Here is a 20741-nt window from a genome sequence, read left to right on the forward strand (position 1 = left end):
GGCTGACCTGTAGTTTAGAGCCTCCTCTGCTACCACTCTTGTGAAGTAGGAGTATGGCCACTCTTCTCCAATCACATGGCATCGCTCCTGTTTCCAGAGATCTATTGAACAGGTTGGTCAGCAAACCCACCAGCACATCTGAGCTCCCTCAGTGTCCTGGGATAAACCCCCATGGCCTTGTTTAACTTTGTTTTCCTAGCTCTTCCCATGCATTCTCTTCTTTAAAACGGGAGTTTCGTCTAACCCAGCCCATCTATGGCCTTGCCAACCAGCAGCACTCCTTCTCCAGGGTCTTTAGTGAGTACTGAACTGAAGTATTTGTTTAACATTTCTGCATCTCTCTTCATGCAGTGCTCCTTGTCACCTTTCAATTTCACTAGACCACTTTGGGTCTTTCTCTGAAATGTGTCACTTTGCTTTACCTCTCTTCTACTTTCCTCACATTAGACCAAGCTCTGATTGTGTGCATCTTGGAAATGAGTAATCTTAAGTCAGACACTAACAGTAGTGGCATAGCAGTGTTTGGAAAGAATTGCTATTGATCTAATTCAAAGCTTATACCCCTTAAGCACAATTACAGCACAAGATGAAAAACAATTTACAGCAATATTTAATCATGTTATAGGACAAAAGAACCAGATGTTCAGAGACCAAGTTGATCTTTAAGGAATCTTTGTTGTACTGATACAAAATAATGCTAAATGCTACAAGTGTAGCAAGTAGGTAAATTTGTTGTGCTTGACTTTTTAACTTATGTATATTTGTAAACCGCCTAGACGGACATGCAAATGTCTTATTGTTTGCGGTATATAAACATTTTTAAATAAATAATTTTAAATAAAAAGTCTCCCTGCAGGCTTGCAATTTAGTCTTTACTTACCTAATTCGTCATCACTCAGTGGAAGATACTGATCTACAAGAACTTCTGACTTTGTCAGTGCAGCATCTACCCCAGTGCTTACCACCTGCACCATGCGGCTTCCCAAAACAGCATTAATGCTGCCAGTCACAACAGCCTTGGTCATTTCCATGCTCTCCTGCACAGCTCCCTTGGTCTTGTCCACCACTCCAGTGATTGTATGGGCAACAGTGTCCTTGGCACCTGTCACAGTCCCTGCTACAGCTTCTTTTGCACCAGCCACCATGTCAGTGGCATTGGCAACAAGCTATGGAGGGAAAGAAAAAAAAAGGGCTAGATGTTACCAAGCAAAATTTAAAAAAATCCCTATACGCCTTACAGATGGTGTGATTGGATCCATGATCATCCTATGTCTCAGACTGCCAACTTCCCAAAAGGCTAAAAATAATCTGCCTCATTTCTAGAATACTCCTATAAAAGTGCTGTGAAAAAAAAAGTGTGTGTTTTTATAGTGTCACTTCTCCAGAGGCCTTCTTTCAAGATCTTGATTGTAAACTTACATTTAAAGAATAGGAGGAGATTATGAAGTATTTTGTAGGTGAGCAGCTGCCTCATTTTGCATGCAGTGCTTGCTTACTGTAAACTCAGCTCAGGCTGTCAAGTTTCGTGCCACATACATTTTCTACTCTTGACCACAATGAGAAACCTTGCTAAGACTTGGGACAGTGATGCTGTAATCAGTTTACCACTTCTATAGTGCTGTACACAAATAAGACCCTCCCTTCTCTGTAGAACTTACAAATAAAAAACCCCACAACTTTGGGAATTTAATTTAAGAAAGTTAAGGCTCTGAGCAGGATAAATGGTTAAGTTTTAAAAGCAGTCTCAGAAAGTAGGCTAGTAAATTTAATTCTATTAGTTCACTAGTATGGACTCTCACCTTATCAGTGGGCTGGTAGAGGATTGGCAGCCTCTCTTCAATTCTGTCCAGGCCAATGCAAGCATAATTGTTGGCAAGAGCAACTGGAAGGAAAAAAAAAAAAAAGGCACCCAAACAGTATATTAATAATCAGTCAAGATGGTGTAGTATACCTCCTAGATGCACTCAATTCATGGTCTCTAAATTATGCTCAAGTTGCAACTGTTACAAGTTTACTGCCATTTAGTTCTACTCTGATTTTTTCAGCTCAACAAAACCCCATTAAAGCCTTCACTTGATCCATTGATTCTGGTATCAAACAGACGCCTCTCCAAAGTATGTGAAAAAGCGATTCTCATCCAATTGAGCCAAATTTGAGAGGAAAGTCAGAGTTCTGCATCAATCATAGAACAGGTCCAACACGTTAGTAGCCTTGCTCAGTTTTTTGAATTTGCACAAGGGTTTAGAGACTGCATTTGATATCGATGACCACCTCTTGAGGAATCTCAGGGCATTGCCTAAGCTGGTTCACATCATTCCTGGAAAAACGAGAGGCATGATCAGGGTGTCCTCCCAGCCCCATAATTATTCTGTGGTGTCCTGCAGGTGGTCATTATAAATAGGGGCCAGAGACAGCATTTATAGGAATCCATTAACCAATCTACTAAGGATTTGGGGCATCACTGTTCTCATGTATGTGGATGGCATCCAGGTTTCTATACCCTTGGAAGCCTTTGGGGGAGGGGAAGAGGGCAGCAGAAGGTACTAGATAAAGTTTAAAATCACTTCCTAGAGTCTCACAGCAAATTGGATGAGGGTAATCAAACTACAATAAGACCCTCCATACTATGAGTTAAAGACCTACCCTGTCAGTTGTCCATTCTATGGTTCACATGATTTGACCATGCTCCCAATTTGGGATGCTGCTCGCTTATTGGCTGTGTGGCTAAGCGCCTACCTCTTGCTGTATAGGGCTGTTTCAAATGCATCCAGTCTGACACTGGGCAAAGTTTGTTCAAACTCTTGTGATTTAAAAAAATAGACTATTGCAATGCACTGTATATGGCCCTACCTAAAAGAACAGTATAGACTGCAGATCATTCAGTGCTGCCAGATTAGTTGCAGGCTACACAACAGGAAGCACTTCACTCAATAAAAGCTTTGGACTGACTCCTGTTCTGCACACTATTTAAAGAAAAGTGCGCCACTAGTCTTCAAGGCCTTCCATGACTTGGGTCCAGTCTATTTGCGGGAAAAGCCATACCTGCATGGAGAAGCACAGGTTTCTGCCTGGCTCGAGGTGCCACCAGTTAAGGTACATAAACTGCAAAGCATTAGGGATATTAAGATAAGCAGATCTTCGTAACCTAAAGGAAGCCATTCCATTCAGCTTACCTTTAAAAGAGGAGTGAGGTGCAGGGCCAGCTGGTTTAAGGAGCTGCATACTCAGCCCCTGTAGGCAGCTCCATTTCAGATGTCCTAGAGCTAGTAGAGTCGGGCTATAGGGATATTCTGCATTTGGTGGGGGAATTATGTTCTTGGAATGATTTTCTAAAGGTCATTGTTAGTCTGGTCTCTGGTTTTGTCCGACATTGTGTACTGGTTCATATATTTTTGAAAGACTAACAAAGTGTCATTTCGTGTTTTTGTATTATGCATAAAAGCTGTTTGTAGCCCACTCTGCACATTGTTGATTTTGAATGAAAAAAAAAAAAAAGGAATCTTAATACAGCAAGGATGAAGCATGAGCTCAAAGGAAGAGGGAAAAACAGGAGGAAAATATTTGAGTGGGTAAGAGACTAGTAGAAGATCAGAGACTGCTGTTGGGCAGAGAGGTTAGCTCACTGAGTAGTGCATAAAACACAAAAATGAAATAATCAAGTAATGGAAAAGCCTTAACATCTCTGGCTAGTGTGAGGAAAAAAAAAAAAAGCTTAAGGATGGAGGATAAACTCTGGGAAAGAGTGGGGGTATGTACAATAGCTTCCCAATGCAGATTAAGTATTGCTTCAAAGTCTATTTTTAAAAAATGCATAGGACACAAAGATGTTTAGCAGCAGGGGGAAGCAGGAGTAAAACTAGAGATAAAGACGAGCCACAATGTTGCAACAGGAAGGGGGGACAGGGCTGTTCCTATGGCTTTGAGTTTTACTGCTGAGCATAACTAAAGTAGTGTCGGGATTCTAAGACTACAGTGAAACCTGCAGTCATATGGTCTACCACAAATAAATGGTGTCTGAGCAGGCTCCAATTCCACGTATACTACAGTAAATAAAGCTGTGACTGGGTGACATGGCTACTACAAGGTTAGTGAACAGAGCAGCAGCACCAAGAGGTTTTAAAAGAAACATTCTGCTTATAAACTAAATAGATTAAGAGTACTGGCTTCCTCAGCTACTGCTTACTCCTAAATGCCTTCTGTTTTAAGAGGGTAAGTTAACAAAAAAAAGTGATCTTAACCTGAATTCATGGGCCAGAAGAAACTCTAAACATTCTTTGGCCTGTAGTTCCTTTCCCAGCTCAGCTGGAACCAGTTCTAGGATCTCTTATTTTAAAGAGACCCTCCCAGTGTTAGTTTGGTCATTGTAATGAAGTATCGAGACTGGCAGCCAAGCATCAGGACTTCACAGAACCCTGCATCATGGGCTCTAAATCCAGGCACCAGAGGGGGGTCACCCTTTCTGATGACCAAAAATCCATCCTCAGTAACCTGAACTGGCAATACCTAGGTGCCACTGGAAAGATCATCATAAGCATAGCTCATTTTTACAGTGTAATGCAAAGCCAGACTCCCATTTTGCCCCGGACATATTGATAGCACAAAATTTGCAATCTCATGACTTCACTGATTTTATGGATAATCTTAATTCTATGGGGTCCAGTTAGGTCACTGCTCTGTTCTTGATGCTTTAGCTCCTCTTAAACCCATTGGTCACAAACATACTAAATCACAGCCATGAATGACCCCCAGCTCTTAAGTCAGACAGTCATTGAGAAAATGCAAGTACTACTGGCACAAGCGTCAGTCTCCAGATCTTACTATTAAATTTGATATTCACTCAGGAAGAATGAAAGCTCTCAGCAAATCTGAAGTATTGGCTATAATGCAAAAGCTCTGTTTACACTGGCAAAGAAGTTAGTTCTTTGATTACCAATGCTACAGTAACTGACATCTGAGTCTTAAGTATCTGATGTGAAAGATAGGAAAAAAAAAAGAAAAAAACTTTAGTCTAGAATTTTCCAGTGTTCCCCCATCTGCCACATGTTGAAATGAATCCTTGCTGGCTTTCATTTTCAAAATATAGCAACTACCAAAGTCAGACAGACAATTAACATTATTCATGTGAGTAATGATTTATCTAGTAACTGTGCATTTGCCCTTTTCAAAGCTGCTAAGGAGGTCATTGTGCCATCCATCACTATAGATCAAGGTCACCTTCCTGATATTCTTGAAAGCCATAATGCACACCCTGCTAAAAAAAAAACCAACCCACAAACAAACCACCCAGTCTTGATAGTTCTGATCCTATCAGTTATCATTACCTTCTCTCAAAATCATTTAATCTGCTGTACTTCAACTCACAGATTTTGTTGAAGAATGAACTACCAACTTGGATTCTGACACCAAGTGCAGAGCTCCTGTTACTTTGACCGACACCCTTAGACAGGATTTAGATAGTGGCCACCAATACATTCTTGTTTCTCAATTTATCTTCAGCTTTTGATACTATAGACCACGCTATTCTGCATTGTTTGCAGGTCAGTGCTAAACTGGTTTTCCTCCTACTCAAAAATCAAGGTCAGTCAGGAATGAATGTTCACAATGGTCTTTAAGACGGGTGTACTTCAGGGCTCTACACTTTAACATCTATTTGCCCCCCCCCCCATATTTGTAAAATTTTGGATAGTCTTAAGTGACAAAAAAACCCACACTGCCATCAGCAAAATATTTTATATATTTGTGTACATTTTAATTGGTAAGATACCCTTGAGCATCTGCAGATCTGTATATCTACTCAAAACCTGGTTCTACTATAAAAAGCTCTCAATATGTCTAACAGAATCTTTCAATCCATAGACCACATTCCAACATTCAGTGATCAGCCTAGACTCATTTTCTATTAAAGCTCTGCATTAAGAGTCTAGGTATTTGGTTAGATTCCACTCTCTCATTTCATCCTCACATTACAACTTATCAAATCTGGTTTTACAAGCTTTTTTTTTTTAAACAGATGAAAGCACATTTTGTGCAAGTCAGACTTTTGTATGGTGGTACAAGCACCAATCTCTCTAACAGGTTTACTGTCATTTTGTATTTAGGTCTCTTGGATTCTTTTATGCCACTTTTACAACTCCTTTTGAATTCTGCTGCAGATCTGATCTCTGGTGCTACACGCGATGAGCACAATACACCAACACTCATGAGCTTACATTGGTTGTCAGTATGACAGCGGATGGAATATAAGAGTAGGAATTCATCACTTTCAAACTGGTAAATTCCAAAGCTTTGTTCCTGGGCCAATTCTCTTCTTAAATTAAACCAACCAGCTCAGAGAGGCCCTCTTGATGCTGGTCTTGCTGTGACCAGGGAGTGTGCCTTCTTGGTAGCAGCCCCTTTTCTGTGGAAGTCTTTCAATAGACCTGAGACTATGTCGTCACGAGTTATTTAGAGGTCTTTCAAAAAGGCTTCCTTATAAAATCTATGCATGCATGTGACAGTCAAGTTATTCAGAGGGCTGCCTATAAAAATGTTTAAGAAAAAAAAATGCTTGTATTACATTAAGCCATCTTTTTTGGTAACATCTAACTCAGGGATTATATGACATCTCCTTTAAAAAATTGTCCCACTGGAACTCAACTGAATTCAGAATCTGCAACAATGTTCTGTTTTTGTTATTGTTAAACATGGATCGGTATATTTTGTACAATTGCTTGGGCAGTTTGTGATTAATAGATTTAATAAGTTAAATCATGCTAGACACTTTCACTCACTTTGTGGCTCCAGTTTCTGGATAATGGGCTTTGTGCTCGAGAAAGCCACAGCTGTGATTGTCTTCACCCCTTTCTCTGCCACCTCACAGACAGACTTCAGGTATGGATGGTTCTCTTTGGTGCTGATGTAAGCAGATGACACCATATCACAGGTAGAGCTCACCAGGGGCAGGTTAGCCACCCTCATCACCACACTCTGCAAAGACAAACATCAAAGAGCATTAAAAATCAATGTGCATCAGAACCCATGCAAACAAGAAGAGTTCAGATGAGCCATTTCATACATACCTGCTGCAGTTCAACTGCTACTGAAGCCATTTCCTCTAAATCCTTAAAGAGGAAGGATACAAATATCAGGTTAAGCAAACAGTCTCTAAATCAAGTTTCAGAATTTTTGATCCAGCAGAATCTGTTTCCTTCAGGCTTCCAGTTCAATCCTAACTAACTTCCATCAAGGCAATGGCACCACAAGTCTTCGTTTCCAATGGACTTGAGACTCCCGCCCACCCCCCATCTCAATTTACCTCTCCCCCTTCCTGGAGTATTTTAGTCAATGACTACAGGTCCCTCAAACCTGGCACTCCAAGTCTAACCAATAGTAATCACCACTGTGATATGGCAGAAACTCCCCCTCCACAGCATCCCTGGCTCATCAGATGCCAGATCTTAAAGAGATACCCGACTACCTACTCCCAAAAAACAAAGTCAGAAAGATCTCATCTTGCCTTCATTCACATTGGACTGCTAGTTGTAACCCCCCCCAACAACCCTGCAGCTTTACATTTGGTACCATTTTGTTCACCAGCTACAAGGAACAGCTCTGCACTATACCCAGGGCTGGCTTAAGGCCAACTGATGCCCTAAGCACAGCCAACAATGGTACCCCCTTAGCCTACCCATTGCTTAACTGATAAGACTCAAGTGCTGAAGGTGAAATAAGATTAAAAATTCAGTTTTCTTCCAGGCTAGATCCCTACTACCTATATTAAATATATATATTTTTTTTAAATATTGGTATTGAATAGCAGTAAGCACATTTACTTATAAATTAGGGAGCAACAGAAAAAAAGATGCAAGTTTTCACTCTGGAGCCCCCACTTCCCTGCATCCCTATGCACGTATATTTTGCTTAATGGTTAATCCAGGGCTGCTATTACCAGAACCAAATGTGTTTCTATTTAGCTATTCTAGCACAACAAGTTACATAACAGACTACTGTCCATCACAATTGTTTATGGGCCACGTGCAGCTAGTAGACATGCTTATTAACTTCTGAAATGTTATTCTGGGTTCATGCAAGTGCATCAACCCCAACTTTATATTAAAGTTAAATTTGACAGGGTAAGTTAACGGAAGGACATGCACTAGCAGCTCAGACCCAAATCAGAAGATATATTCTGTTAGGCGATAAACAAATTCCTTTAAATGTATCAAACTGCCTAATTTGTTCCTAACAATCAGGTTTAACTTACACACCTAGTTTATTATTTTAAATTGTTACCGTACTATGATGGCACATGAGTAATTTATAATCTATACCACCCATATTTCTCTTTATCGAGCCCTTCTGTAAACCGTTGATGGTATTTAACTTGACGGTATAGAAAAATTTTTAAATAAAATAAATATTAATCCTAAAAATTTCTTATGATGCATAACGGGCCAGTTAAAGATTTTTCCAGTCATTAAGGCTTCACCCTTCAGGTGGGGTGAAAGGGGTCAATTTCAGCTCATATAGGGACAGGAACACCTTTGCTATGTAGCAGAATGCTGTTAAATTTCTATATCTGAATGGGCTAAGTTAAGATAAAACACTTCCATCATTTTAGTTTGCACAGACCTAATGAAGGGAATATTTTAAGAGGCACATCTATCAGTCAGCCCAGTGAAGTGTTACCACAACTTGCTTGTCAGCCCTTGCTCCCATATACCAGAGAAAGATTTTCCTATGCAAAACATCAGATGCCACCTGCGTTTTACTATTCTTTAGTTGAGACACTAGTAGTTCAGTTCCCCTGCTATCAAGTTGGGGGGGGGGGGGGGGGGGGGGGGAAGGAGGACAAATTAATCTTCAAGGGTTAAATTTAAACACATGTCTTGCTCTTAGTGCAAGACAAGCATAGAATGAAGATATCCTCAAGGTGTGGAGGGAAGCTATAGGTGGGAACAGAAACATAATGCACTTGATGGTTCTAACATCTGGAGACTAGCTACCTTACAGGCAGATACAGAAAAACCCGCTGGAGAGCTGGTGAGCGCCCACTCTCCTGGGCGCGCAATTCAGTTAAAAAAAAAAAAATTTAAATGAGGGCCCACGGTAAAAGGAGGCGCTAGGGACACTGGCGCATCCCTAGAGCCTCTTTTTTTTTTGATAGAAGCGGTAACTGTCAGGTTTGACAGCCGCTCAATTTTTCCAGCGTTGATTCTCAAACCCGCTGACAGCCACGGGTTCGGAAGTCAGACGCCAGCAAAATTGAGCATCCCGTCTTCCAACCTGTGGGAAGATTTAATTTTTTTTTGGGGGGGGGGGGGGTCTCTGACTTAATACCTATAGCTTCCCTTCAACTTAATATCATAGCGGTATTAAGTCAGAGGCCCCCCCCCAAAAAAAAAAACGCCTGCCAAAACGCCTTTGGCAGGCGTTAATTTCTGAAAGTAAAATGTGCGGCTTGGCTGCATATTTTACTTTCTGGATCGCACGGGAATTACTAATAAGCTCATCAACATGCATTTGCATGTTACAGGCGCTATTAGTTTCAGGGGGTTGGCCGTGCATTTTCAACCCTTACTGTATAAGGGGTAAAGCTAACGAATCGAAAACGCGTGGCCAAACCCGGGCTAACAGTGCGCTCCAGAGCACACTTTACTGTATCGGCCCGTTAGACTAATAAAAGCCCAATGACTAAGTCTTTCATAAGAAAAAAAAAGTTACTTGCTAAAATTAAAATATGCAAAATTTTCAGACTGATGTTACAACAGCCTATTAAAAACATTTACATACAATCTATTGTTAGCAGACATGTCTTTCTTTGTTCACTTCCTGTTTCTTTAACAGCCACAACTTCCAGATCCTTTGTGCATCACACTTAAGGCAGCACTCTCTTAAAAGGCCCAGCAAACAAGAAAGTGGAGCTTAAATCAAAGTGCCTACTACCAGACAAAATGAAGTACAGAATCATTCACGGAACATGCTCATACTGCAGGAAAAAGGAACTATGGGGCACATATTATATCATTTCCTTCAGTGCCCAGAATTGTTCAGCTGCTGGTGTTAAAACTGAACTAAAAAACAATTGCGTGCTGCAAATAAGCAGCAACTGGTCTACTGCGCACGAGACAGAAAAAGGCATAAACAGGATGTAGGCTTGCATGGCAACTTAAAAGCATGTTTGCCAAAAAGAATGTCTTCATATTATTCCTTGGTGCTGACAGGTAGCCAAAGCTCCAATAACGTCACAGAAGTGCACTTTTAAGCTACCATGCACACTTAAACTTAAGACAGAAAAAAAAAGCCATGTCTATTAACCCTTCCTTCCAGGGACTACCTGCAACAGCATGTCTCCCCTCAGCCCTGAACTAGGCTACTGCTGCCCTTAATCCAGGTAAGGTTGCAACACCGGCTCTGCTCTAACACAGAAGCATCCCCTTCCCTGTCCCTCTTTCTCTGCCTCCTGCTAGTTAGAGCACCATCTTGCTCCAGGTGAAAGGAAGGGGTTGATGTCTAGGGCTGCCCAGCACCCTCACCTTTTATCTTCTTGGTTTGTCTACCTAAGACATTGAGTATCAGGAAGATATATGAATAAACCTAACTCCTCCCTCTCTCTTCCACCAAAACTGCAGTCTGAGGGGGTAGGCTCTGGGTGTTCACTAGTTCCACTACACATGCATCTGTGCTTCAAACACCACGTGTGGCACACCAGTTCAGTACAACCATCTTGTTTATTTCTCTGCACAACATATGACAATACTATTTGATAGCAACATTTTTACATTTTGTCAAATCCTGAATTAAATTGCAAGACAGTAACATAATCCTCATGTTATCTGCTATCATCTCAGGCATTTCTCTCTCGTTAACAGAAGTGCACCATTAACAAACTAGTGCAACCATTGTGCTCACTACAGAAATGGTTTAGTGTAGATTGTACTCCCTGTTCATTGTAACTTTCTCTCATTTAGTTAAATGGTTTCCCCTAATTCTACTGTAAACCAGTACGATAAGACTTGTCTTGAGCATCGGTATATTAAAAGAATTTAAATAAACCAATTAAAAAGGAATCAAGATGATCAGTTGGTATAGCTTCCCTAGTGCTTGCAAATGCTCTACAAGATGTTAGATCCATTGTGACTGCAGACCAAAAACACAACTGTAGTCTATAAGCTCCCAAAATTGAAAAAAACAAAACCAATACCAATCCTCACATAGGGGTACTGGAATGAACATTTCAATAAGTAATCCTGGGGTACATAAACAGTTATGCTTTATGAAGTGTACCAGAAATCCATATTTCATAAATGACTGATCTGGGCTTGATTTTTTAGCAGCAGCATCAGAGACTTAGGCTACCAAGCAGCATCCGCTTAATTTATGGGAGACTGGCCAGGAACCCAGTTCCCATAATTCTTTTCAGGCTAGAGAGCAGCAGGGTGTTCTGCTCCAGCCAGCAGGGAAGGAGAAAGAGTGAGCCTGGTGCAGACAGATGAGAACATACATCCTGTTCTCTAATCCAGCCTCCCACCTCACCCCCCACTTCTCTTGTATTGCAAGGAAAGGGGAGATATTGAAGCTGCAAAGCAAAAAAAAACAAAAAAAAAAACAAACCACACCAAAAAGGGCTTGAATTAGTACAAGTTTGAAACTTTTAAGCAGTATTGCCAATGATCAAGGCTTCAACCCTTACCGCTCACAACTTTCAAACTTCTAATTCAATCCCTTTTTGTATCCATTACTAAGAGTTTAATTTCTAGTAGAACCACCCATAATGACATTCTGCCACCTTTTTTTCTGGAATCCAAGAAGAAACAGAACACAGCCAGCAGTTGCATGGATTATTTATGGCCCCCAGCCCTTGAAGCAGAGAAGAACAGAGTTTTAGAGCTACTTACCCCAAGACAAGAGCAACCACATGCTTTGATTTTTGTGCAATTTCCCAGTACAATTTAGAAGACTGAGATACAACAGCCAAGGTAAAAAAGAATGGTGTGAATACCTATCAGCCCCACTGTTTCTGCCACTCCTTGGTATGTTGGCTTCATGTTTATCACACCATTCCAGGCCCTGCCACTTCTGCTGCTGGTGACATTGGTGAGGGTGAAGCAGGACAAGACAGCAAATGAAGAGATTTGAGGGGGTGCAGAAATGAGTTAAGGGATCAGAGAAACTGGGTTATATGGGGTAAAGGGGAAAAAATTAGGGGATTAAGGTGGGTGGTGAATGAAGGTATCAAAGGGACTAATGATCATAGTAGGGGTGCAGTCTCAATTGACTGGGGCGGGGAAAGAAAGACTGAAGAGCTAGTGAGGCGAGTATTTAGTGTTTCCTTTGTTCCACCCACAAGTAGGTAAAGAGCAAGCTATGCTTTTCAATTCCAGGCCCCACACCCCTGTCCAAGGAGACTGATGACCGTGCACACCAGTCTGTTCCTACCCCCTAAAGCAGTGGCAAGTCAGCTGATTCTGGCTTGAAGAGGAGGGCTACTGGCCAAGGAGGAAAAAATAGGGGCATTACTGGAGTGTGTGATTTTAAAAATCGGAGGGGGGGGGACTTAAGTCTTAACTCACTAACCCTGGTGATCCTTAAGGAGCACTAGGATGGAGGGAGACCACAAGGACCACTAGGGAATTTATGGGGGGGGGGGGGGCAAAGGTTGAGGATCTAAATCACCAGCACAAAGAGGAGGAGAGGTTAGAGAGTCCCATTCTCTATATAGCTTCTCCTTACCTCAGTGATCCTGCATCCCCCACCTAACCAGTGCTCATAGAGCAGATTGAGTGCGTAAAGAATATATTTGGATATGGAAAGGAGAGAGAGAGACTCACCCCCAGCCCTGCCCTCCGCAGTTACACTTCTTTTCTGTCTACAAAGCCCTGGGTCCCCCTCTTCGGTACCTGAGGCAGCAACAAGGCACTGAAACCAGACTCAGGCAGGATTCTCCTCACCGCACAGCCAGCCAGGTATCTTAAAGCAGGCCACTCAGCTGATAGACTGCAGGGAGGAGCAGACAGTCCGGGAAAAAAACAGGATCCACTCTCAGCCCCACCTAACACTGCTGAGCGGCGAGGCTCAGCCGATTGGCTGCGCTCCCGGAACTAGGAGAGCAAGCTCCGTCTCTGCTCCTCCCCTCCTCAGTGTTAGCGCTGCCGATTGGCCGCTGGCGACCAGGAAGTGGGGGGAGGACCGAGAAATAGCCAGCCAGGTTGTTATAAAGTTAACGCTAGAGTGCTGCTCGCCCCGGCTACACAACGTTAGAGAGTCAGGGAGAAGAAAGTGTTATACAATTTTGTATTGGTGGGGCATAAACGGATGCAGTTGTCATTAACTAGAACGATTACACATTTGGCAAGACACCGCTCCCCGCTTACGCTTTTATCAGAGTCCCACGCTCTCTCGCGAGAGCGGCTCACCACAGTTCGTCTGGGTCAGGCTTTTCCCTGGAAATAAAGGCGCGTGGCCAGGAAGGTGACGTCAGAGTTGAGGAGCTCGAGCTGGCGTTCTGAGGCCGCGAGCGAGGGTACGGCTGACAAGGATCCCACCCTCCTTTACAGTCACCGTCTCCCCAGACCCCCTCCTTCAACTTTAATGCACGTTCCACACGACAGCATTATACCGTAGGGCAGGCGATCACAGGAGGGGAGGTTTGAGAGAGAGTGTGAAGGCCCCAGAAATGGAGTGGAAGAATACGATCAGGTGCCTTGGGGAAAAAAAAAAAAAAAAACCATTCATAAAGCACCTCTAGCCCTGGCTTTTACTCACATCCTAGACAGAAGGGCAGAGTAGTTTGGCAACTACTAAACTTAGAAAAAAAAAGTTTGCCAGCTTTAGTCTCAATTCAGATCTTAAGCTATTTTAAATACAATTAGAAAGTTATATAAACAGAGGCAACATACATGCAAGTAAAGTCTAAATTAATACACTAACTACAGGAGCAGCTCGTCCCCAGTTTAAGCATAGCTAATTGTTAATGAGGCTCCTTGCCAGGTATAATGAAACGTCACTGTGAGAGTAATTGAAACTATTTAGCGAAAGTGATGCACTGATAGGTACTAAGACTACAGCGCCATGCACCTTCAGATAAGAAAGAGAAGGAAGGAGCAACGTAAGCTAATGATACATGAAATTGAATTAACATACAAAGACTAAAATAGAGCCCTCGTTTATTGTGTTCCAGTTCAAATCAGACACTACTAGTTAGTGTAAGCGGTTAGGGGTTTATGCACTACAGGGATTCTATTTTTTTAACCTACCAACAGAGCAAACCAGCTTATGTCTGATCTATGAAGACCCTAAAGGAATTATGGCTGCTTCCCTATACCAGCAGAGCAGGTGTAGGGCAAGCTTTGTTTTACAAGTCCCTCATGGAAAGACACCGTATGATGTTTTCCTAAGAGTTGACTTCCACCCCAAAGTGAACATTCTAACAAAACGTTTCACTCTGATTCAACAAAAGTCTCTTCTGAGAATTACAACTGCTGGCGTTACCTACCTTTCTAGTATACCAAAAAAATAACACCTCCTCCCGATCTACTTCCTAGCTGGGCAGTGACCTTTTCTAGGAAAGACAAGGGTGGGGTCTAGTAATTTACCACTTCCTCCATCTTGTTGCTCCTCCCTGGGATTATGGACTGCCTAGCTCTTTCTGCCCTCCTATACTGCTTTTCCCTCTAAACAGTTTAATATTTTCTGTTTCAGGCTATCTTTCCCTTCTCTCTGGTTTCCTCTGTAGAGAACACACCTTTGCATGACTAGTCAAGGGTTTCCCCAACCTGTCCCAGAGACCTCATAGCCAGTCAGGTTTTCAGGAGATCCACAATGAATTATTGTACTTTATTTTTATTTATTTAGCTGAATCCTTTTCAGTGGTAGCTCAAGTTGAGTTACATTGAGGTACGGTAGGTATTTCTCTGTCCCTGCTTACAATCTAGGAGTGCTATTTACTAAGCCTTTTTCCTATAGACACAAATTGGGAGAAAACCTTTAATAAACCTCCAGAGTTTTTCACAAGAAGCATAATTGGGACTTGAATCCTGGCTACCTTGGTTCTTAGATTGCTGCTCTAAGGCTCTTCCTTCTTTCCATTATACATAAAGTAAATTTGCATATATCAAGCTTCTAGTGTATACAAATTTAAAAGTCCGTCGTTCTCCCCCACTACTACTTTAAGTCCATAACCACTTGATCTATTAAAAATATTTGAAATGCTCAATGCTATGACCAAACTCTTGGTGGTACATCTGTTGTTCCTCATATGGATGCAACTCCAGTATGTTATCAAATAAGCTTTCACCATTCCCTTCATCCTGCTCACAAGGAATAAACTGCATGGACGGAAAATGACATTGATAAAAAAAAAAGAGCAAATTTTAGTTTCCTAGCACCCAGACAGATGGATTCAGAACCAGTTGGTTATGCAACTCTACCAGTTGATGGAGACAGAGCAAACTGATGTAACAGTATATATACTCCTGCAGTGACATCAGCCTGCCAGTATTCTCTGTCTCCAGCAGATGGTAGACATGCATGTCCCTACTGGGGATTGCTTCAAAATTTAGAGAAGAATTAATAGGATCTTTGAGTTGACCCGCTCTCCTAATGGTCCCTCGCCCAGTTGAGAATTCCTGAGGTGATTTCCGTGGTCCCTCACATGAGTGCCTTGGTCCTGTAGCTGGTTCTTCAGCCAGCATGGACTTATCTGATTTAAGCAGCTGAAAGGCAGAGGATGCAGGAAGCCAAGCGCAGTATATGCCCTTTCCCCCCGCAGCCAGAGACTATCTCTGTACTCAGCCGGGAAAGGCTGAGCTCAGGTAAGTTTAAAAAAAAAAAAAGTCTGAGGCAGAGCAGAGGGATTGTTGCAGGGCTTCCTCCAGTCTCCTTGCTCGGTGTGCCGTTCCGACATTTGTTCCCACTTCCGTGGGGGGGTTAAGGAACCTGGGCAGCCTGGGGGTTGAGTAGCCCAGGTGGACTAGGCTCCGCTGTTAGACTTCTGTGTGCTGGGTGGTAGCCCGGGGCGGCATTTTTGCATGCTTTGCTCATTCGGCTGCCCTCTGTAGGACTGTCGGTGCATGTAAGAGCGTCCAAATTGTGCATCCAGTTTCTTTTGGGCATGCTGCCTGTGCACACATTCTGGAACAAATTGGTTGTATGCCCAGGATTGGCACGGTGACAGTGTGCTTAGTTTTGCGCACATAGCTTTGGGACTCCTAAATTTTGTGCACCTAAATTTTTTAGCGTGAATTCGGCTGGACGTATATCTTCAGTCACCCATTCTCTCAACCTAGCTTGATGGATTCTCTACCTAGGTAACATCAAGCTAGCTTGAGAGAACATTGCCCAAATCTCATCTTGGAGTGAGTTTCCTCACTCCGAAGGCCATCAAATCTTCACAAGAGACCACTGTTCTGTTCGTAGGTGTCACGTAGAATGTCAAAGTGGTCCCTAACCCCCTACACTGTTACCTAAACCCCACCTCGAGTTACTAGGTGGGCCTACCATAGGGATACAAATACCTACCTATGGACCATGACATTATGGCCAGTCTCTCTCTCTCTCTCTCTCTCTCTCTCTCTCTCTCTCTCTCTCTCTCTCTCTCTCTCTCTCTCTCTACCATTGTCCCCCAGTGGTTGAATGCAGGAAATACAACAGGTCTGGCACTTATCACAGATTCTGAAAATGGTATCACAATTTGCGCTAACTTAGCTCTTCGCACAGATAATTAGTGCAAATTGCAATAAATGCTATATTAGCATAAAACACACCCCTTACTTACTTACTGCATTTTGATAAATCCAGGCCTTGGATTGTAAGCCCTATGTGGTTGGGACCTACCCACTATTCCTGATTGTAACTCATCTCAAGCTCACATTTTTTAAATTTTCTCAATACCACTTCCCCACATCAACAATAGGCGCATCTGAAGCAGTGTAGAGAAAATTTGGAAAGGTAAGTAGTTAAATCCTTATGCTATATTGGTACTTATGTGCTCCTATTTTTCCTTTTCTAGGTCCTAGCAGACAGGCCTCAGAGGGTAGGTTTTTGGATTGAGCTTGTCCACCTGTTTCATGCTATCCTGCACCACACTTCCATTATCCAGGAGGAGACCCTCTCAATGAGGCAGGGCTTCAATAGCCTGACAGCTGCAGTCAGACTTAAATGCTACCCTCCTGCAGGCCATCCACACCTGGCAGCAGGTGTCTACAAGCAGCATCACCCCATCTACTTCCACTACTAATGCCCCAAAACACAGCCCTCGACTATGGGGACAATCACAGAGCAGTAGCCAGTCAATGTGCAAGAGACCACCAAAAAGGAGACAAGTTCTTGTGAGGGTATCAAACCCTAGCCAAAGGAGGGCTGTGGAAGATGCCATGTGTTAAACGGCAGAAGCTGCCCTGCCTAGGCGAGGTCTGGATGAAGACCTTGCGTGCGACGTCAGTGTGGCCAGGAGAATAGCAAAGAGGACGGTAGCTATCAGAATGAAGATGCAGCTCTGTGCTGCTCAAAGATATCAGGAAAAGCTGTCCTGCCGGTCAGCACCAGCTTCAAGAGGATTTCAGGCTGAATGTCCCGGGACTGAAGGCTTCTGGTGCTGGACACCATGACTTTTCTTCAGAGCATACAGCCTTCCCTAAAAGTCGATGTAGGATCAGTCTGTAGCAGACTGCCTACCTTACCTGTTCTGAAGTTGTCATCCTGAGTGCCTTTTCGTCAGTGTTCATCTGTTGGTTTACCCTGCCTTATTTTCCTGCAGTGCTGTCTGCCACATGTCTAATATGTCAGTTTGCTAGGCTATTGCTGTTATAGTGCTTGCCTGCCTTAATGCCTCTGGATTACAAATGTCTGGACTGTAAACTGCTGAGGCTTTGCATGCTGCCTGTTTGAGGCCTCTGGACTGTTCACATCAGGGCTTTCTGCTGCTTTTACTGTATTCTGCAGCATTGCTACTTCTAACGATATGTATTCTAGGGTGAGATGTCTCGGCCAGCACCTAAAAGGCAAGAAGTCATTGTTAGCGCGTTGATTTGTCACTCATTGCTTTGACTATGCGGCCTGTTTTGGGATTATTTTTTAGATCAAAAGACTTAAGGAATGTACCCTTTTTATCTGCATCAATAAAAGTATTCCGATGTTTTGCATTGTCTAGCTGGGTGCTGCTTTTGGGGTGACAGCTTTAGACTTCCATCCACCTTTTTTTTTATTTCTCTAGGCTCCAGGCATCATGCCCCCAGGCCCTCACTTTGAACTTGGAGCTATCTGCAGGGCTTTTCTGTGTAAAATGTGCTCTGGGCCACACCTAATGCATATTCTGGCAATGGCCCCATGCTTTCTTTGGGAGGTAGGCTATGGGCCTGGTTGTCCCCTTCCCTGCCATCCTAAAAAGGTGGTGGGGGGCATCTCTAATGGGATTCCTGTTAGAGGCTCCTATCCCTTGTCCGTCTAGGTCCTGCCTGCAGAAGGTAGTGTGCAGAGTGGTCCTTGTGCAAGCGCTGGCAAGCGTCTCTAGCTTCCTAAAGGATGCTTCCCGTTTGCTCCAACACTAAAGCCGCTCGCCGAACTCCCCAGCGATAGGTTTTCCTGGCTCCTCCCCTCTTTTATTGTCAATCTTCCACCGTCACGTTGAGCAGCTGAGAATACCTACATGTGCAACTGCCAGGTGCTCCGCCCACCTAGAAGGGTAGTCCTGCGGGGAACATCAGCGTGAGGCAGGGTTCTTATGTTTGGGTGTGTCAGACTAATGCACAGTTGTGTAATTATAAGAGTTTCTCCCTCTTTCTGTCTAGCACTTGCCGCTTGTGATTGGACAGTGCGGTTGAGCAGATGTCGTAAGCCATGGCTTGTTTCTCTCCTCCCTGTTTGCTGCTTTCAGGTTTCACCTTCTGATCAGCTTTTCAGCAGCTGAGATTAGGCTTTGGTTTGCATAGATGTTTTGTTTCTCAAATACAAAACTGTTTTGGAACTTACCACTAAAGTGGTGTGTGCATTCCTTCTGCTTGACTACTTAACTTCTTAACTGTGTGAACACAAAGGTTGAATCGCAGCTTCCAACCATTTTAAAGATCCCTTTCATGTCATGAAGGGAACAAATCCAAAACTGAGGACTCCTGGAGGAATTCTGCGCAAAAAAATGTAAAATTCTGCACACAAAAACTGAAAATTCTGCAAACTTTATATTGGTCAAAATAACACAATTTACATGACAGTCTTTAAGTAATTACATTTTAAATTATTACAGAAAAAAGTTATTACTTAAAGTTGCAGAATTTTAAATATTTTGAGCAGAATTTCCCTAGAAATTCACTGTAAGAGTGTCCCTTCCACATACACACACCCTCATACAGGCTCCCTCACTCTCTCGCACACACACATCCCCTCGTATAGGGCCCGCTCTCTTGCATACACACCCACACAAGCTCCCTTTCTCTTTCACACATACATCCTCACACAGGCTACCTATGTCTCTCTCTCACGCAGCCCTTCACACAGGCTCTGTCTCACATACACAATCCCTTCACACAGGCTAGCACTCTCACATACACATGATCCCTTTCTCATACACACGAGCTCCCAATCTCTCACACACATACACACTCCTTCACAATCTCCTCATAGAGGCTCCCTCTCTCTGAAACCCACACTCAAGCATCCCCCCCCACCCACCCTCTCTTACCTCCCATGCTCTCTCTCACACCCTCCCCTCCCTGACACACATTCTCTCTCACCGGCATGCGGCGGGACGCGCTCTGTTCGCGGCGAAGATGAAGGCCCGGCGCACCGTTCGCGGCGAAAAGGGAAGGCCCCCTCGTACCACGAACAGCACGCCGGGCCTTCATCTTCGCCACGAATGGAGCACGTCCTGCGGCACACGGGGGGGGGGGCCCTTCCCTTTTCGCCATTATTGGAATGACCAGTGAGAGACTGGGTCTATAAAAATAGAGGAAAAATCCCCAGACAGCTGCAGTGGAGGCTCATGGTACCAGCATTCCAGCACTGGTTCTGAGGGAGCTGGAATAAAGAGGAGGCCCAAAAAAAAAAAAAAAAAGCTGCAGACATGCCCCACCTTCCATCTGCCCATCTCCCCCCCAAAAAAGTAGAAACTGTGGTTCCTTGATGGCCCCTGTCATCCTTGTGATTTATAAAAACTTTCTTCTTACCATCCCACCCTTGCATCTTTCTTTCCATTCCCATACCTTGGCAGAGGTTAGGCTTCCCCCTTCCCAGCTTGGTGTCTAAGGTTGCTCTGAGAATGACAGTTTTCAGTCAAAAAAAATCTAGCTGACTGGAGTCCGCTGAAATTCATTTTAGCTTAGCTGGCCAAAATTTGGCTAAGTTTGATGCTCGAGCTTCTTTTTTTTTTTTTTTTTTTACTGGACTTTAAGGCTTCAGACCCCTTCAGTGTCCGTAGGGACATGGGCATAGGATTATTAGTGCAGACACCCCCAGCTCAAACACACCAATCAAAAGCCTGCAGCTCAGGGCTGGAGAAAATGAAGCACTTTTAATTACAGGTGAGCAGGATTGGGGGACTGGAGGGCAGAGGATGCCTTTGCCATGCCTACTACTCAGAACTGGGGCAGGGCAGAGGAAAGCAGATGCAGTTTAAAAGGTCTCCGTCTCTGCTAGTGCCACTTTCTCACTATGGCTTCTGAGACTGGGGAGCTGTCTCAGGATACCGGCCTCTCTGGTGTTCTCTGCAGGCTGCTTGAGAGGGGCCAAAAAAAACTCCCAAAAAAACCAGGAGACTATTCATTTTTTATCCT

At 43.4% G+C, this 20741-nt stretch overlaps 1 protein-coding gene and 1 long non-coding RNA gene across 5 annotated transcripts in view; one reads left to right on the top strand and one right to left on the bottom strand.

Moving 5' to 3' along the window:
- Positions 1–14534, bottom strand: part of LOC115094299 (perilipin-2-like) — a 27412-nt gene extending 12878 nt beyond the window's left edge. For 2 of the 4 annotated variants that reach the window (XM_029607218.1, XM_029607246.1), the window contains exons 1-5: positions 12879–13010; positions 7059–7100; positions 6771–6966; positions 1800–1882; positions 881–1166 (exon numbers count right to left, since the gene is read on the bottom strand). In XM_029607218.1, coding sequence (XP_029463078.1) covers positions 881–1166; positions 1800–1882; positions 6771–6966; positions 7059–7088 — 595 coding nt within the window. In that variant the 5' untranslated portion in view covers positions 7089–7100; positions 12879–13010. Of the gene's footprint in view, positions 1–880; positions 1167–1799; positions 1883–6770; positions 6967–7058; positions 7101–12809; positions 13011–14473 lie in introns of those variants that run through there. The other 2 variants (XM_029607227.1, XM_029607237.1) reach the window with 2 other exon arrangements.
- LOC115094318 lies at positions 13138–18124 on the top strand. The gene is made up of 2 exons (XR_003857525.1): positions 13138–13501; positions 16988–18124. It is a non-coding gene; the product is annotated as an uncharacterized LOC115094318 (long non-coding RNA).
- The last annotated feature ends 2617 nt before the right edge of the window (positions 18125–20741 follow it).

The sequence above is a fragment of the Rhinatrema bivittatum genome, chromosome 1, assembly GCF_901001135.1.
Source record: "Rhinatrema bivittatum chromosome 1, aRhiBiv1.1, whole genome shotgun sequence".
NCBI lineage: Eukaryota > Metazoa > Chordata > Amphibia > Gymnophiona > Rhinatrematidae > Rhinatrema > Rhinatrema bivittatum.